General features: G+C 39.8%; 2 protein-coding genes across 3 annotated transcripts in view; one reads left to right on the top strand and one right to left on the bottom strand.

The window, feature by feature from the left end:
* The window catches only part of THTPA (thiamine triphosphatase), a 148,252-nt gene that overhangs the window by 788 nt on the left and 133,122 nt on the right, over positions 1–14,342 (top strand). The window contains exon 2 of the mRNA XM_089678178.1: positions 9,574–9,631. The gene's annotated coding sequence lies outside the window, so the exon portion shown is untranslated. The remainder of the gene's footprint in view (positions 1–9,573; positions 9,632–14,342) is intronic.
* The window catches only part of ZFHX2 (zinc finger homeobox 2), a 94,121-nt gene continuing 79,870 nt past the window's right edge, over positions 92–14,342 (bottom strand). For both annotated transcript variants that reach the window (XM_089678165.1, XM_089678166.1), the window contains exon 10: positions 92–5,176. In XM_089678165.1, the coding sequence (XP_089534291.1) occupies positions 4,380–5,176 (797 nt within the window). In that variant the 3' untranslated portion in view covers positions 92–4,379. The remainder of the gene's footprint in view (positions 5,177–14,342) is intronic.

Genomic DNA, 14,342 nt, shown 5'->3' with positions numbered 1-14,342 from the left:
CCTCATGTGGCTAGAGTGACAGTCAGTAAACCTCCTTCAGATTAATTACACGGGTAGATTTACAAAAAAAAAAAAAGACATACACAGCAGCAACATTTTAAATTTAGTTTTTATATTTTTTTAACCATTTATACATCACTCTGAAAAATTCCTCAAACTCTTTGCATGCGACAATCCAAGTTGGGTGAGCAGCTGGTCACCAGACAATCTGAAGATACAGGGAGATTGAGAGCTAACACTAGCTAGCTACATGCTCTGTGTTAGCAGAACTTTGAGTATTGGCACCAGTTACCATAACAGTACAAGATTCAGATTTTTTTTTTTTTTTTTACAAATTGCAGTTTGACAAAATAATAAGCATTTTCAAGGCCCAGTCTGTTCTTTTTACTCTTTGTACCCATGTAACATTCGACTCATGAACACAGCAAATATATGAGGGACAAACAGTAGACAGAGAGCATGTGACATAACTGAGAACAGGAAGACAAAGAGGACACAAGATGATGATGGTATGTCAATGGGGTGACAAAAAGATCTTATAGCGAGGATAAAACCAAGAAAAATCAGGCCTGGCAGGTGTCTGTTTCGCAGTTGTGAAACAGATTCTACTCACGTACTGTTTGTGTGATGCAGTATTACAGCGATTTATTAATGCATCAGCATATTCATTAGTAGTGTGTAATCAAACATATCAAGAGTGGGTAAGACCATCTGTACATCTACATGTCTTAATACATGCGCGTAACGAACGAAATAGAAAGAAATATGCGTTGTCTTTCACGTTAATCTGAAAGCAAACAAAAGGCCATCCAAGCATCTTCTTTTGATGGAATCCTTGTATGTTTCAACCCTCTCACATGACTCCATTTTATTATATTATGCCACTGTATAGAACAGTGTTGTCATGGGAGTCAGTAGTTCTTAAACATTAAGGTGGGTACGTCTGCTTTTAACCTCTGTATTGCCATGTTAGTGTATAGCTTATAATATACTACTTAATGCTAGTGTAGCATTACATCAGTGACTGCTTCTGTATGTTAATTAATCAATTTTAAGTGTACAAATACCATAGCTGTCATTATGTGTGCATTAGTATGCATAAGAAAACCGGGTGTAGAATTGCTCTGAAAATCTACATGCAGTGTGTTGATAAAATTGTCTATGTTTTTTGTAATCAGGCTGCATGCACTGTGCATTGTCCGAGCTCCTCTGTGTACCTGTGCTTTATATTGGGTAGCAATGTGTTTACTACATGAACTAAGGTGGAGTTATTTTCTGATACCTTTCGCCATCTAAGTTCAACACTACCATGCAGATAATCTATTGTAAGAAGTGAATAACTCCTAAAATGAAATACTTAACCTTGGTAATACAGAATTGGATATCCGACCTCTGCTCGCATGTAAAATATATCAGAACCTTTGTTGGTTTTATATTAGGAAGATATATAGTAAAGCTTTTAGTCCAGGCCACTATACCTGTTTATACAGCTAGTAACAAGTGAGTGAATTCAGAGATTAACCAATAAGGCTTCTAAACTTTACAAAGAAGAGAGGGCAGTCAGTCTTTGACATCTTTGGAGATTACGGAGATACATTTTGAGAACATATGGGAGAAACCAACAGTAAACTGAGAGAATGAAATTTGGTCTAAAAATAATTGATGAGTGAAATGATATGAATATCAAAACAAATGACAAAAGTACATTCTATAAATTGTCATACATTTGAAAAAATATACAGATACACACTAGAGGAAAGCCAGTTGACTACTGACTGGTAGAACAGCAATAGACAACCTATGGTTTCACATTTGGTATATAACTGCAAGATCTAGATTTGTGAAGGCCTCTTGTGCCTAGGCCACAATAATTGTTAAACCAGAAAAGTCAATATACCCCTGTAACATATGAGAGAATCAAAATCAAATTTATTTTCATCATTACGTATTTATATATTCATTTTATTGGACCTGTACCTCTTTTTGGGGAAAAAGAATGCTGCTAATACTTGTGGCCATCATAAAAACACATATAGATGGTACTATTAGGACAAAAATGTTCAAATATGTCTATGATGTACTAGGAAGTCCAAAAAACTCTAGTACCATAGGTTGTCTACGGTCTTTTGTACACAGGAATTTGGTTCTGCTGCATGTTAAGCATCTGGAGTGCAGTGTGTGATTTTTGGGTTATATGGATCAATGTTAACTAGCATTTATTTTTCCATTTGCCATACATCATGTTTTGTTTTTGTACTTTTTTGCTGCACTTGAGCTGCATTTTACTACTCCACACAAGCCAGTTCTAATGCACTTTAAAGGTATACTAAATGTGCGACAACAAATTAATAAACACATCTCAAAAGCAATCCAGTTTTGATGAAAGCTGGTTTCTTTTGACTGCATTTGACTTCTTTCCTTGAAATGAATGCAAACCATTGGTGGAAGTTTGCCATGGACCATTTAATTGAATCGTATCCTTTTCTTGATTGAAGGTGGATGAAAAGATCCCTAAACTGCCATGTGTATAGCAGAATATAGGTCTGTTCATACCATCTTGTTCCAACCCATGTTGCAAGGGCAGCTAAAGGAATTCTTCTTAAGAAACCATGCTAGAAAATTGGCCTGTTTTTCTTTTAGCAGCTTACATTCAACACTACTGCAAAAATGATAAATTAATATTTAGTTGTAACAGTTTCCATATTTTATAACATATGGAAACTGCACTTTTTGCTTATTGATGTAATCAAGGCCTAATTCATTGAGCTATAAAAATAATATTTTAATACATGTTGCCATACACGGTACAATTTTAGGTTGCTGTGTGAACTGATTTCAGCATACAGGTTTAAAGGGTGATCATTGTTTGTTTACAAACTAAAGATAGCAACTTTTTTTTATCTACCTCCCATAAGTATGTGTTATATGCAACTGGTTGGCTAAAAAGAGCCATTCCCTAGTTACATATTTTTATTCCGTTAACATCAAAGAATAAATTATTAAATGTTTTTGAAAAAAAATATTACATCTCAAAAAAAATCTTTTCATAATATTACAAAAAGATAACTAGAATTGTTTAAAAAATGGCTAAAGAACAATTGTACCGTGTATTAAGGAAGACATAATCAAAACAAAGAAATGTGAGCAGTTTGAAATGACAAAAATGAAGAAAGCAAATGACTTAAAGTCGTATACATTAGTGTTAATAATCCTACATGGTGGCTGTGAGAATAAAAAAGTCCGTGTCAGACATACGTCTGTTTATGTACAGATCCCACGCTGCTCAGAGTGATGAACTATATGCAGTGACCCAGCATTTTCCTCATACCCATAATACAAATAATTGTCCATTTTCAGGTTTCCATCTTCCCGTCCATTTTTTCCTTTTTTTTTTGGTGTGATTTTTTGTTTTTTTTGTTTTTATGCAACTTTGGATTCAAACGTTTTAGTTACTTTTTTGTTATGTGTCCTTGTTTGGTGGTTGATCATCCTGACCCCCTCCCCCCAAATACCCCAAGCTTAAAACATTGAGAGTGAGGTATGGGGAGAGCGATACAGGGGAGCAAGGGCGTGAAAAATGTCCCTCCCCCCATTACCCTCCCCAAAAAAGTTAAAGCCCTTCCCTTGTCCCCTCCACAAATGGTTAAAGCATCACAGCAAGAGTTCTTGGAGTGCTGTCATCAGTCCCCAAGTATAACAAAGTTCAAGTCATTGGTGGAGAGTTGCTATATCCCCCATCTGAAATAAAATCCCCCAATTCTCTATGTACACATATGTGTACATGCATGTGTAACAGAAGAGTGGGCATTGCCTTTGTGTTTGGTTCCTTATGTCACGGAACTTTTGGTTATACATATATATTCAGTTTTTTTTTTGTTTTTTTTACCTCCCCCTGTTCATTGGTTTATGGTCCAGTCATTCCATCTCTGACCATCAGGGATTTTGGTAGAATGTCCACAGACAGGGAGAGGTCACTCTTATTTTGGCACCAGAATCAGGAAATGCAGAAAAGCTTTGGGTTCTCATTATTCTATGCAGAGGTTAAAGGGTTTTTGTTTTCTTTTTGGCCTGTGTTGTGATGTATTTCTTTGAGTTTACTTCCCTGCTGGAGAGACACAGAGTCAAAACAGTTAGACAGTCAAGTGAGCAGAGATAGTGTCACTCCAGCAGATGAAGGTTAAGGAAGCATTCTTGAGTGAGGGAATGCTTATTCTGTAACAGACACACACGAATAGGGAGACACTGAGAATGAGACACATACACAGAAAGGGATCAAATACAAACACTCTAGGAGGCAAATTAAACAAACACACTAAGTGAAATAAGATAAAAGACAGCCCGAAAGCTTGTCTGTAGTGTGAGACAGACATAGAGTGTCTCTATAAAGCCATGAGCACGGAGGTAGCAGCACTCTTTGGCCTGAGTTGAGGTATTGCAGAGGATGCTCCATCACTGCATGCACTTTGTGCACGGTGCTGCTGTGACCTCAAGTGTTGGCTTCGAGCTTCAGGACCCTGCAGTAGCACTTGGCAGGACAGGCAGTGATAGGTACAGACCCTCACTCTGAATGGAGGTGGGTGCGGAAGAAGACCAGTGTAACAGCCTGAACGCTGATGAGCTTCTGCTTCCCCCTCTTCGTCATAAGAAGTCTTGCAATTTTGGCATTGGTATCTAATTGCCACATCCACCATTGGTATATCTTCATCATCTAGGTCGTCATCTCGATCCACACTTTCCTCCTCTCCCTCTTTAGATTCTGCACTGTATTCGTTCATTACTTTTGTCTGTGATGGTTCTGGTTTGCGGGGTGATGATATCTCAGGTGCCAGCTTGAGGGGAGCTGGAAGCAGCCCTAGAAGTGTATGGGGAATGACAGGATTAATTGGAAATAGACGCTTCTTTAAACCATACAACTGCTGAAAGTAGGGGCCCTGGATTTGGGGGCTGAAGAGGGGAGTGGCAGCTGGAGCAAGTGAAAAAGGCATAAAAGGAGCCCCCATCAGAGAAGCAGCTTTCAAAGCTGAAGGACCAGTGGTTTCAGGGGTCAATGTAGGTTGTGAGGACTCCATAGTGGTATCATTGGTTGTGTGTACAGAAGAGGGAGCAGTTAGAGCTGCACGGGGTAGGAGAGCTGGAGGTACAGAAGACGTCATCCCGATGAGGCTTGGAGGAGGGCCTAAGGTAGGAAAGAAATACGGAGATAAGAAGGGAATGAGAAATAACAATGTCTAAAATAAATGTGAACGTTAGCCAGGTATGCAAGGATAAGTGCAATGTAAACTACTCATTTTAAAAAGTAAGGAAGCAGCTTAGTAACAAGGGAAAGTAAAGATATTAAACACCATGGATACATTCCACAGCTTTTGTTAATATTCACAATCTATGTTGATATACCATCATCATACCAAATCAATATTATCTATAACTAGGTTGGTTTCAGTCTTAAGCCGGACATAGATGGTTTGAATCTCAGCCGGTTCAGCAGGGACCGGCCAAGATTCATACCATGTATGAGCAGGCTGGTTGTACCCAAGTTGATCGATCGGGTACAACCAGCCTGTCAGATTTTACATGCAATTTGTGTTAGTGCCTATTAGGCCGGGCCAAAAAGAGAGCGATTCTCTTTGCTGTAACCACTAGTTGCATCAAAGAAAATAGCTGGATTCCCCCATCAACACATTCAGTGTTGATGGGGGAATCCCTCCTGCGGAGCTATTGTGTTCTCCTGCCAGGAGAACAGAGTGATTACTGCTAGACGCTATAATACCCGCTAGCAATAATCGAATGTAAAATCTGACAGGCAGGTTGTACCCAAGTTGATCAATCGATAAACTTGGGTACACTCAGCCTGCCCATACATGGTTCAAATCTCAATTCAAACCTTCTATGGCCGGCTTTATAGCCACTAGCAGTAATCACTGTGTTTTCCTGGTGGAGAGACACAATAGCTCTGCAGGAGGGATTCTCCCATCAACACTGACTGTGTTCATGGGAGAATTAAGGTATTTCCTTCCTGAAATCCATGGTTGCAGGGATGAATGTCGCTCCATTTATGGACGGCTTTAGGCAGGAAAACCCCACCATGCTTTTATTGTTATGTGTTTTTTATTGTCCATTATGCATTGCACTGGGAAACATTGTATATAACCTTTCCTTTATGAATTTCTAGCTGAATTTAAAAGCTCCGATTTTGTTGTGCTCACTCCATTTTTATACTTCACATCAAACAATAGTCCTTCTATTTTACCCAGATGTACAGTGCCCAATAATAAAAGCAGCCACTCCGTATGTTACCATAATCATGTCTAAATGTAGGTATGGTGTTTTCTTTTGTTAGATGTGGCCTGGTTTGTTTGTTTTTTTAAGTTTTTCTTGGCAGTTAAACAGAAAATCTTGAACATTCATGTTATACTTTATCATTTTATGCCATTTTATGTGGGGTTTTAGGCTTCTTTCACATGAGAGAGAATAATTAAAGCAAAAATTGGCCTCAGACTATTACACTTTCCTTATATATGGGTCACTAGAGCACCTATGCTTTGGATCTTTCAGAGTGTGATGGCATCTTGCTGACTTCACTTCAATAGTTAATATCAGTATCCACTAGGACATTCAAAAACATAAACAACGTATCTGGAAAGCTGCTAAGTGTTTTTGGCACACCAAAGATCCAGTTTCACAGCATGAATAATACTCCCTTACCAGTGTGGTTTTTAATTAGAAAATGTGGGAGTTATCTAATGGTTTGCTGTAAAAGGGCAATGTAAGGCAGCTATGCCCTGACTAGACAAATGTGTTTTTTTCACAATGCGTGGGTTTTTTTTTTAACTATGCACACTGCATTTCAGTTTTGATTGCTTTAGCTAATATTTCTAACATAAAACAATGTCCCATTAAAAGTAATTTTGAGTATCATTGCTTTAAAATACTAGAGGAAATAGCATTCCAGTGTGGCAAATAATCAGTGTATTGGGGGAATTCATCAAGGGACTGAATCTTTAGCAAGGCACTGTGAGTGTATAGACTCAACATTTCTGATATCTAATAGTAATGCTACTTTTAGCCTTTAAAGACATTGGTTTATATAGGGGTATGCTCTTAAACTAAAAAAAGGAAAGTTCAAGAGTATAATTAGAAACATTTATTTTACCAAAAGAGTAGTGGATACTTAGAAGAGACTTCCAGTAGAATAGGCGATTCAATAAACCATACATGAATTTAAACATGCTTGAAATAACATTGGTCTATCCCAGTGTTTTTCAACCTTTTTTGTGCAAAGGCACACTTTTTTCATGAAAAAAATCACGAGGCACACCACCATTAGAAAATGTTAAAAAAATTTACCTCTGTGCCTATATTGACTATATATAAAGTAATTCTCTTGAATAGGAATCAAACACAAAGAAATTATTTTATAATTACTTTATTATGAAATAATAAAGTATTTTATAATTGGACCCGGGGGCCGGACCAAGAGTAGATGAATGATGTGTATGTGTCATCCATAGTAAGTATAGTAATATTCCCCCATAGTAAGCATAGTAATTAATCCCCCATATAGTAATTCATCCTCCATATAGTAATTCATCCCCCATAGTAATTCATCCCTCATATAGTATTTCATCCCCCCATATAGTATTTCATCCCCCCATATAGTATTTCATCCCCCCATATAGTATTTCATCCCTCATATAGTAATTCATCCCTCATATAGTATTTCATCCCTCATATAGTATTTCATCCCTCATATAGTATTTCATCCCCCATATAGTATTTCATCCCCCCATATAGTATTTCATCCCCTCATATAGTATTTCATCCCTCATATAGTATTTCATCCCCCCATATAGTATTTCATCCCTCATACAGTAATTCATCCCTCATATAGTAATTCATCCCCCATATAGTATTTCATCCCTCATATAGTATTTCATCCCCCCATATAGTATTTCATCCCTCATATAGTAATTCATCCCCCCATATAGTATTTCATCCCCCCATATAGTATTTCATCCCCCCATATAGTATTTCATCCCTCATATAGTAATTCATCCCTGATATAGTAATTCATCCCCCATATAGTATTTCATCCCCCCATATAGTATTTCATCCCTCATAAAGTAATTCATCCCTCATATAGTATTTCATCCCCCACAGTACTATTCCCCCCCCCCCCTTCTAGTAAGCCAAGTCCCTCGTGTCAATTCACTTACCTTTTGCGTTCCTCTCGCTGTCTTCCCGCGCCGTTCGGGTCTTCAGGGCGGACTGTGAGAGGAGCCTAGCTCCCCTCCCCTCACGTTCGGCACGCTGCCCCGCCTACACACATCCTGACAGCCACATCCGCAAGCCGGATTAAAAGGTCCGCGCGGACTTTTGGGGCTGCCAACCGAGAGGAGGCAGGGGAGCGGCCGACCGAGAGGAGGGAGGGGAGCAGGCGCCCGGCACACAGAAGAGCCGCATTAGACTGGGTAAAGAGCCGCATGTGGCTCGCGAGCCGCGGCTTGCCGACCACTGAATCATTAGATTCTAATGATTGGTCTATTTGTGAGCCGAAGCCACATGTTACAGATGAAATTGGAATTTTTCCCACGGCACACCAGACAATATCTCACGGCACACTAGTGTGCCGCGGCACAGTGGTTGAAAAACGCTGGTCTATCCTAAAAATAAAAAGGTTAAAAAGAAAAATGTCAGACTCTATAGACCAAGTGGTTGTTTTCTGCCATCAGTCTTCTATGTTTCTGTGCTAGTACCCACTCCAGATACAATACTACTAGGTCATCATCTGAAAGGCACAGAAGACCTCATTGACATCTCTACAACTATGTGATGTTTTGTCTGATGAAATTTCTATTTTAGGATATTATACTGTAGTATTACTTTGTGTTAACACATACCAAACACATTTTAGAAAAGTAAAGATACATAGATTATCTTATTGAAGTAAGGGTGGATGACATGTATTTTCTAACAAAGAAATATTGGTCTAGAAAATATAGAACAATCTTTAAAAATAAATCAAAATGCTAATAGATGAGCAGTCAGGCAACAAGCTGGAGTTAAAGCTATTAGCATATGTTAGCACTGTCCATGAGTAATAAGACAGTAAGAATGCAAGTATGGCATCTGTTAAATGTGGAACTCCAAAAAAAATATTTTACTAATTTTAGGTAGAGGAAGGAATGTTCTGAATTCCTGCTGGATCTCTACTGTCTGGGATACTGAAGGAATTATATATTTCCATTCCCATTCCCACTGTGACAATTTCCGGGAATCCTTTGGAGTGTATTCTCCATGTATTACTTTGAAAGATCCACTAGAGGGCAGGTGACACTATAATACTGGTGCCTTGCTCTACTATAAAGACTAAAAATTGGCTAGAGCCCTATCAGGCATATACAAAGCAGTTGTGCCATGAATGCAATGCCAGGAGGCAGACAACTATCTCAGAAAATGAGATATAAAGGGCTGTAAAATGAAAGAATGGAAAACTAGTAATGCAAACAAGTAAAATAGTATGTACCTTGCTGGTGCATTCAGTGATGTCTAAACATTTCCAAATATGTTTTGCAGTGCAGAAATGTCCTATCCAGATGATAAGGAAGAGAATTCTACTATGCAAATACTGCAGGTACTAAATGCAAGCATCTCCATTTCATTTTAGAATGATGTATGCATAGAGATAACTGTCAGGTAAGTGACAGGACTGATATTGCCAAGTCAAATAAACACTATATTGCCAAAAGTATTGGGACACTCCTCCAAATCATAGGATTCAGGTGTTCCAATCCCCTCCATGGCCACATGTATACAAAATCAAGCACCTAGGCAAACATTCTACAAACATTTGTGAAAGAATGGGTCGCTCTCAGGAGCTCAGTGAATTCAAGCGTGGTACTGTAATAGGTTGCCACCTGTGCAATAAGTCCATCCGTGAAATTTCCTTGTTACTAAATACTCCACGGTCAACTGTTAGTGGTATTATAACAAAGTGGAAGCAACTGGGAACAACAGCAACTCAGCCACGAAGTGGTAGGCCACGTAAAATGACAGAGCGAGGTCAGTGCATGCTGAAGAGCACAGAAGCCGCGAACTGCCTGCAGAGTCAATAGCTAAAGACCTCCAAACTGCATGTGGCCTTCAGTTTACCACAACAACAGTGTGTAGAGAGCTTCATGGAATGGGTTTTCATGGCCGAGCAGCTACATCCAAGCCTTACATCACCAAGTGCAATGCAAAGCATCGGATGCAGTGGTGTAAAGCACGCCACCACTGGACTCTAGAGCAGTGGAGACATGTTCTCTGGAGTGACAAATCACGCTTCTCTGTCTGGCAATCTGATGGACATGTCTAGGATTGGCAGTTGCCAGGAGAACGGTACTTGTTTGACTGCATTGTGCCAAGTGTAATGTTTGGTAGAGGGGGGATTATGGTGTGGGGTTGTTTTTCAGGGGATGGGCTTGGCCTCTTAGTTCCAGTGAAGGGAGTTTGGTGATGGTCCCTTCCTGTTCCAACATGACTGCGCACCAGTGCATAAAGCAAGGTCCATAAAGACATGGATGAGCGAGTTTGGGATGGAGGAACTTTACTGGCCTGCACAGTCCTGATCTCAACCTGACTGAACACCTTTGGGATGAATTAGAGCGGAGACTGCGAGCCAGGACTTCTCGTCAGACAACAGTGCCTGACTTTCTTGAAGAATGGTCAAACATTCCCATAGACACACTCCTAAACCTTGTGGACAGCCTTCCCAGAAGAGTTGAAGCTGTTATAGCTGCAAAGGGTGGGCCAACTCAATATTGAACCCTACGGATTAGACTGGGATGCTATTAAAGTTCATGTGGGTGTAAAGGCAGGCGTCCCAATACTTTTGGCAATATAGTGTATACAGGGATGAAATTACACTGGGGTTGCTTTACTAAAGACAAATAGGCTGCGCACTGCAAGTGCAGAGAAATTGCAGTTTCTCTAGATCTGAGGAAAAGCAAAGAAAATAAAAAAACATAATTTTTGCTTGCACATGATTGGATGAAAGAAATCAGCAGAGCTTCGCCTCATTTCAGAGCTTCCCCTCGAATCTAAAGCAACTGCACTTGCAGTGCATAGTATATTTACCCTAAGGGCCAATTCACACCATAAAAACGCACTCTGGATGCATTCCGGATACATTTTTGCTTACACTTTACACCACACTCCGTTCTGGTGCAGTTTTGATGCGGTTTGCTATGTTCAAGTACAGTTCTGTGCAGAAAAAATGCAGCATGTTCTTTTTTTTCAGCACTGGAAACTGAAACTGACTGCACTGGTGTGAACTAGGGCCATTGGAATACATGGAAAATGCCGTGCATGCATTTTTGATGCAGAAAAAAAAGCACACTGGACTGCATCTAACGTGAACTAGCCCTCAGTGAATCAACCTCACTGTGTTCTGTCCTGTGTAGGATTAAAATAGACTGCCTTTTTCCACTGATAGTTCCTGAGATCATTATGAGTACATTTTTTGTACACCTGGATCAAGTGTGAAAGTCCACATCTAAACTAATATTTTCATTTTATGTTAATACATAGTATATACCATTTGTGCAACAAGTGAATCCCTATTTTTACTCCTGAAACGTGTTACTGTATTAACTTGAATTATTTGAATGCTACCATATTCTACCTCACTATTAATTTTGGTCCTAAAAGTGACCCATGGTAAGGTCAGACTGTCAGTCAATCTTTTGGATTACAATATAAAGGAAATCATTTACACAGCAAAACTAGAACCCTAGCTTCATTAGTTCCAATTGTCTTCAGTGTTTGTGAATTGGCATTAAGGACTCGTTCACACCATGGTGCAGAGAGTTTTTCTGCACGTGTTCTGCAAGGGCACAACAAAATCAATTGTTCTCTATGTGACCAGTTCACAACACAACACTAGTTTCACGTTCAGATTTTCTGTGCAGAAATCTGCAATGTGTATAAAGCTCACTGAAGTGCGCATGAAAACTAAGTTAAACTGATGTCTCTGCAAGTGAAATCTGCACATCAGTTTCCATCTGTTTTTCTGCACGTATGGTGTGAACAAGGCCTAAGGCTTCCACCAATTCATTTCCTGCATGATGTTTCATTCACAATTTCCAACTGATGCATGAAAAGCTATGATGTTAGCCATGCAAATTTGCTAATGGTTTTGTCTGTATACGTGCTATCAGCTATGCAAATGAGTTTATATCCATGTCTGTAGGTATTTTTCAGCACTATAAAATTCTGCAACTGCTGCTTCGGAACATTACACATGTCAAAGGTTTTTCTTAATCAGGGAACACAGGAGCAGTAGAGTTCAGGGACACTGGATTAAACTGCTTCCTTTAGAAGGATTTGAACATTGGCACACACAAAAATGTTGGCAGGCCGGTATAAACCCCTCCCACGGTGCTTCAGTTTTTTCTTATGAGAATGTCTTTTCACTTCTTTTCACTTTTATCAAGACTATTTGTTTTTCAATCAGGATTTCTTCATTATGCTGCTGAGATGTGACTCATACTTGGGCCTTCAGGTGCTGGGCTCTACTTGTGGCACTCTCCAGACACCTTGTGTACTGGCTTTTTAGCCACAGAGTGCTTTACAGGTCTAGAGCCCTGACACCATCTATGAATGGAGGACGGGCAGCACTTCCGCCTAGCTGCACTAGGTTCCAGTCCCAACCACGACACTACCTGCCTGGAGTTTGCATGTTATCCCTGTGCCTGTGTGGGTTTCATCCGGGTACTCCAGTTTTTTCCCACACTCCAAAGACATGCTGGTAGGTTAATTATCTCCTGTCTAAATTGTCCCTGGATGGATGTGAGTTAGGGACCTTAGATTGTACGCCCCTTGAGGGTTAGGGACTGATGTGAATGTACAATATATATGTAAAGCGCTGCGTAAATGGACAGTGCTATATAAGTAAATGCAATAATAATGATTGCTAGCTCTGTCCCCTCCATTCTTAGGTCCTTTTCCAATCATAGAAGCTGTAGTATGGGCAGAAAGGGCAGGCATAGTCAAGCTCTCTTGAAGGGAGCCTGTGGCAGCCCTTTGGTAGTATTAACTCCCACTGCTCTGGAACATTAGAGCGGCAGGGGTGGGGCAGGATGGAAAAAAATATTATTACTAACAGAAGAAGAATTAGTACACGGAACACATCTTACTGACTGTAAGTTAAGTCCCTTGTAATGATTTTTCAGTTTTTGATTTTGGCTGTACTTAGGCTTTAAGTTCTACATTAGTCACAGTTGTGGCATGAGCACTTTCACTGCCTCTTTGGGCCTTTCAGAGTGAGATTTCCCTCCACTGCTCTCCCTGCAAGGGTCAAGGGTTTTCCTTGGTTTGTCCTTACTGCTGCCTTACAGTGACCTGGCCATATAAACTCTCCTGCTTCCACAGCTGGTTGTGAGTACCTCATGCGCTTCTGGCCTTATTTGTACCGCATGTCAGATTCTAAGTGCAAAGAGAGCCTCTCCAGCTCACAGTTCTCTAGCAGTCTTGCTAGAGCAGAAAGCTTTAACTGTTATCCCTTGCTTGAGCCCACTCACTCCTCTGAGTCTTCCTTAGCTCCCTCAGGTGTGCCTCCCTCCTCTGCTAAATCCAGGAAGGAGCTTTCTTCAGCTATGCTTACATAACTCCTAGGCTTAAAGATACCATTTATTGACACGGTGCAAACATGTTTAATACTGGAGCAACCTGCATCTAAAACCACCCGTTACCAGTCTGTGCTCCCTTACAGGTTCCAAGACTGTCCGAACCTTTCTGGCAGGATAATAGTTTCCATTTTTCCTCGGTAACACTTTACTAAGCAATATCCCATGAAGGAAGAGTTCACACAGACGTAGGCCATTCCCATTGCAAACCCATCCATTTCGTATCCAAAAAAAGAAAAAAACTCTGACTGTTCCTGATGGTGTTTAAAGATCTGGTTGTCTGAAAACTCTTTACTTCTTTCCCTAGCAGGCCTTGCTATCACTGTAATGGCAATTTGCCAAACCTTATGACTGTGGTCTAAGAAATAATCTAAGGAACTCAATTCCATCCTTACTGAACAGTCAGTTATGGAGCGTTTGTAGATGATCCCATTTCCAGAATGAGTCTCCTGTCTATTAATATGCAGTGGACCCTCTGGCTAAAATACTGGTCGGCGAACACTAATATAAAAAGTGAATGATCCATATGTTCCTCGATTAAGAATGTCTATTTGGGACTTCTCCTTAAAACTTTATTAAAAAAAAGTCACTGGCTGCACAAATACATTTTAACAAAAGAGACCTAAGCCAAACTAATTCTAATGGGAAAAAAAGCTTTTAAATCTAGGCTGAAATCTG

The sequence above is a fragment of the Staurois parvus genome, unplaced genomic scaffold (genome assembly GCF_062004578.1).
Source record: "Staurois parvus isolate SC_StPar_1 unplaced genomic scaffold, SC_StPar_1.0 ptg000199l, whole genome shotgun sequence".
NCBI classification, from domain to species: domain Eukaryota; kingdom Metazoa; phylum Chordata; class Amphibia; order Anura; family Ranidae; genus Staurois; species Staurois parvus.
Note: the sequence above shows the minus strand (reverse complement) of the source record. Positions and strands in the feature narration are given on the sequence as shown.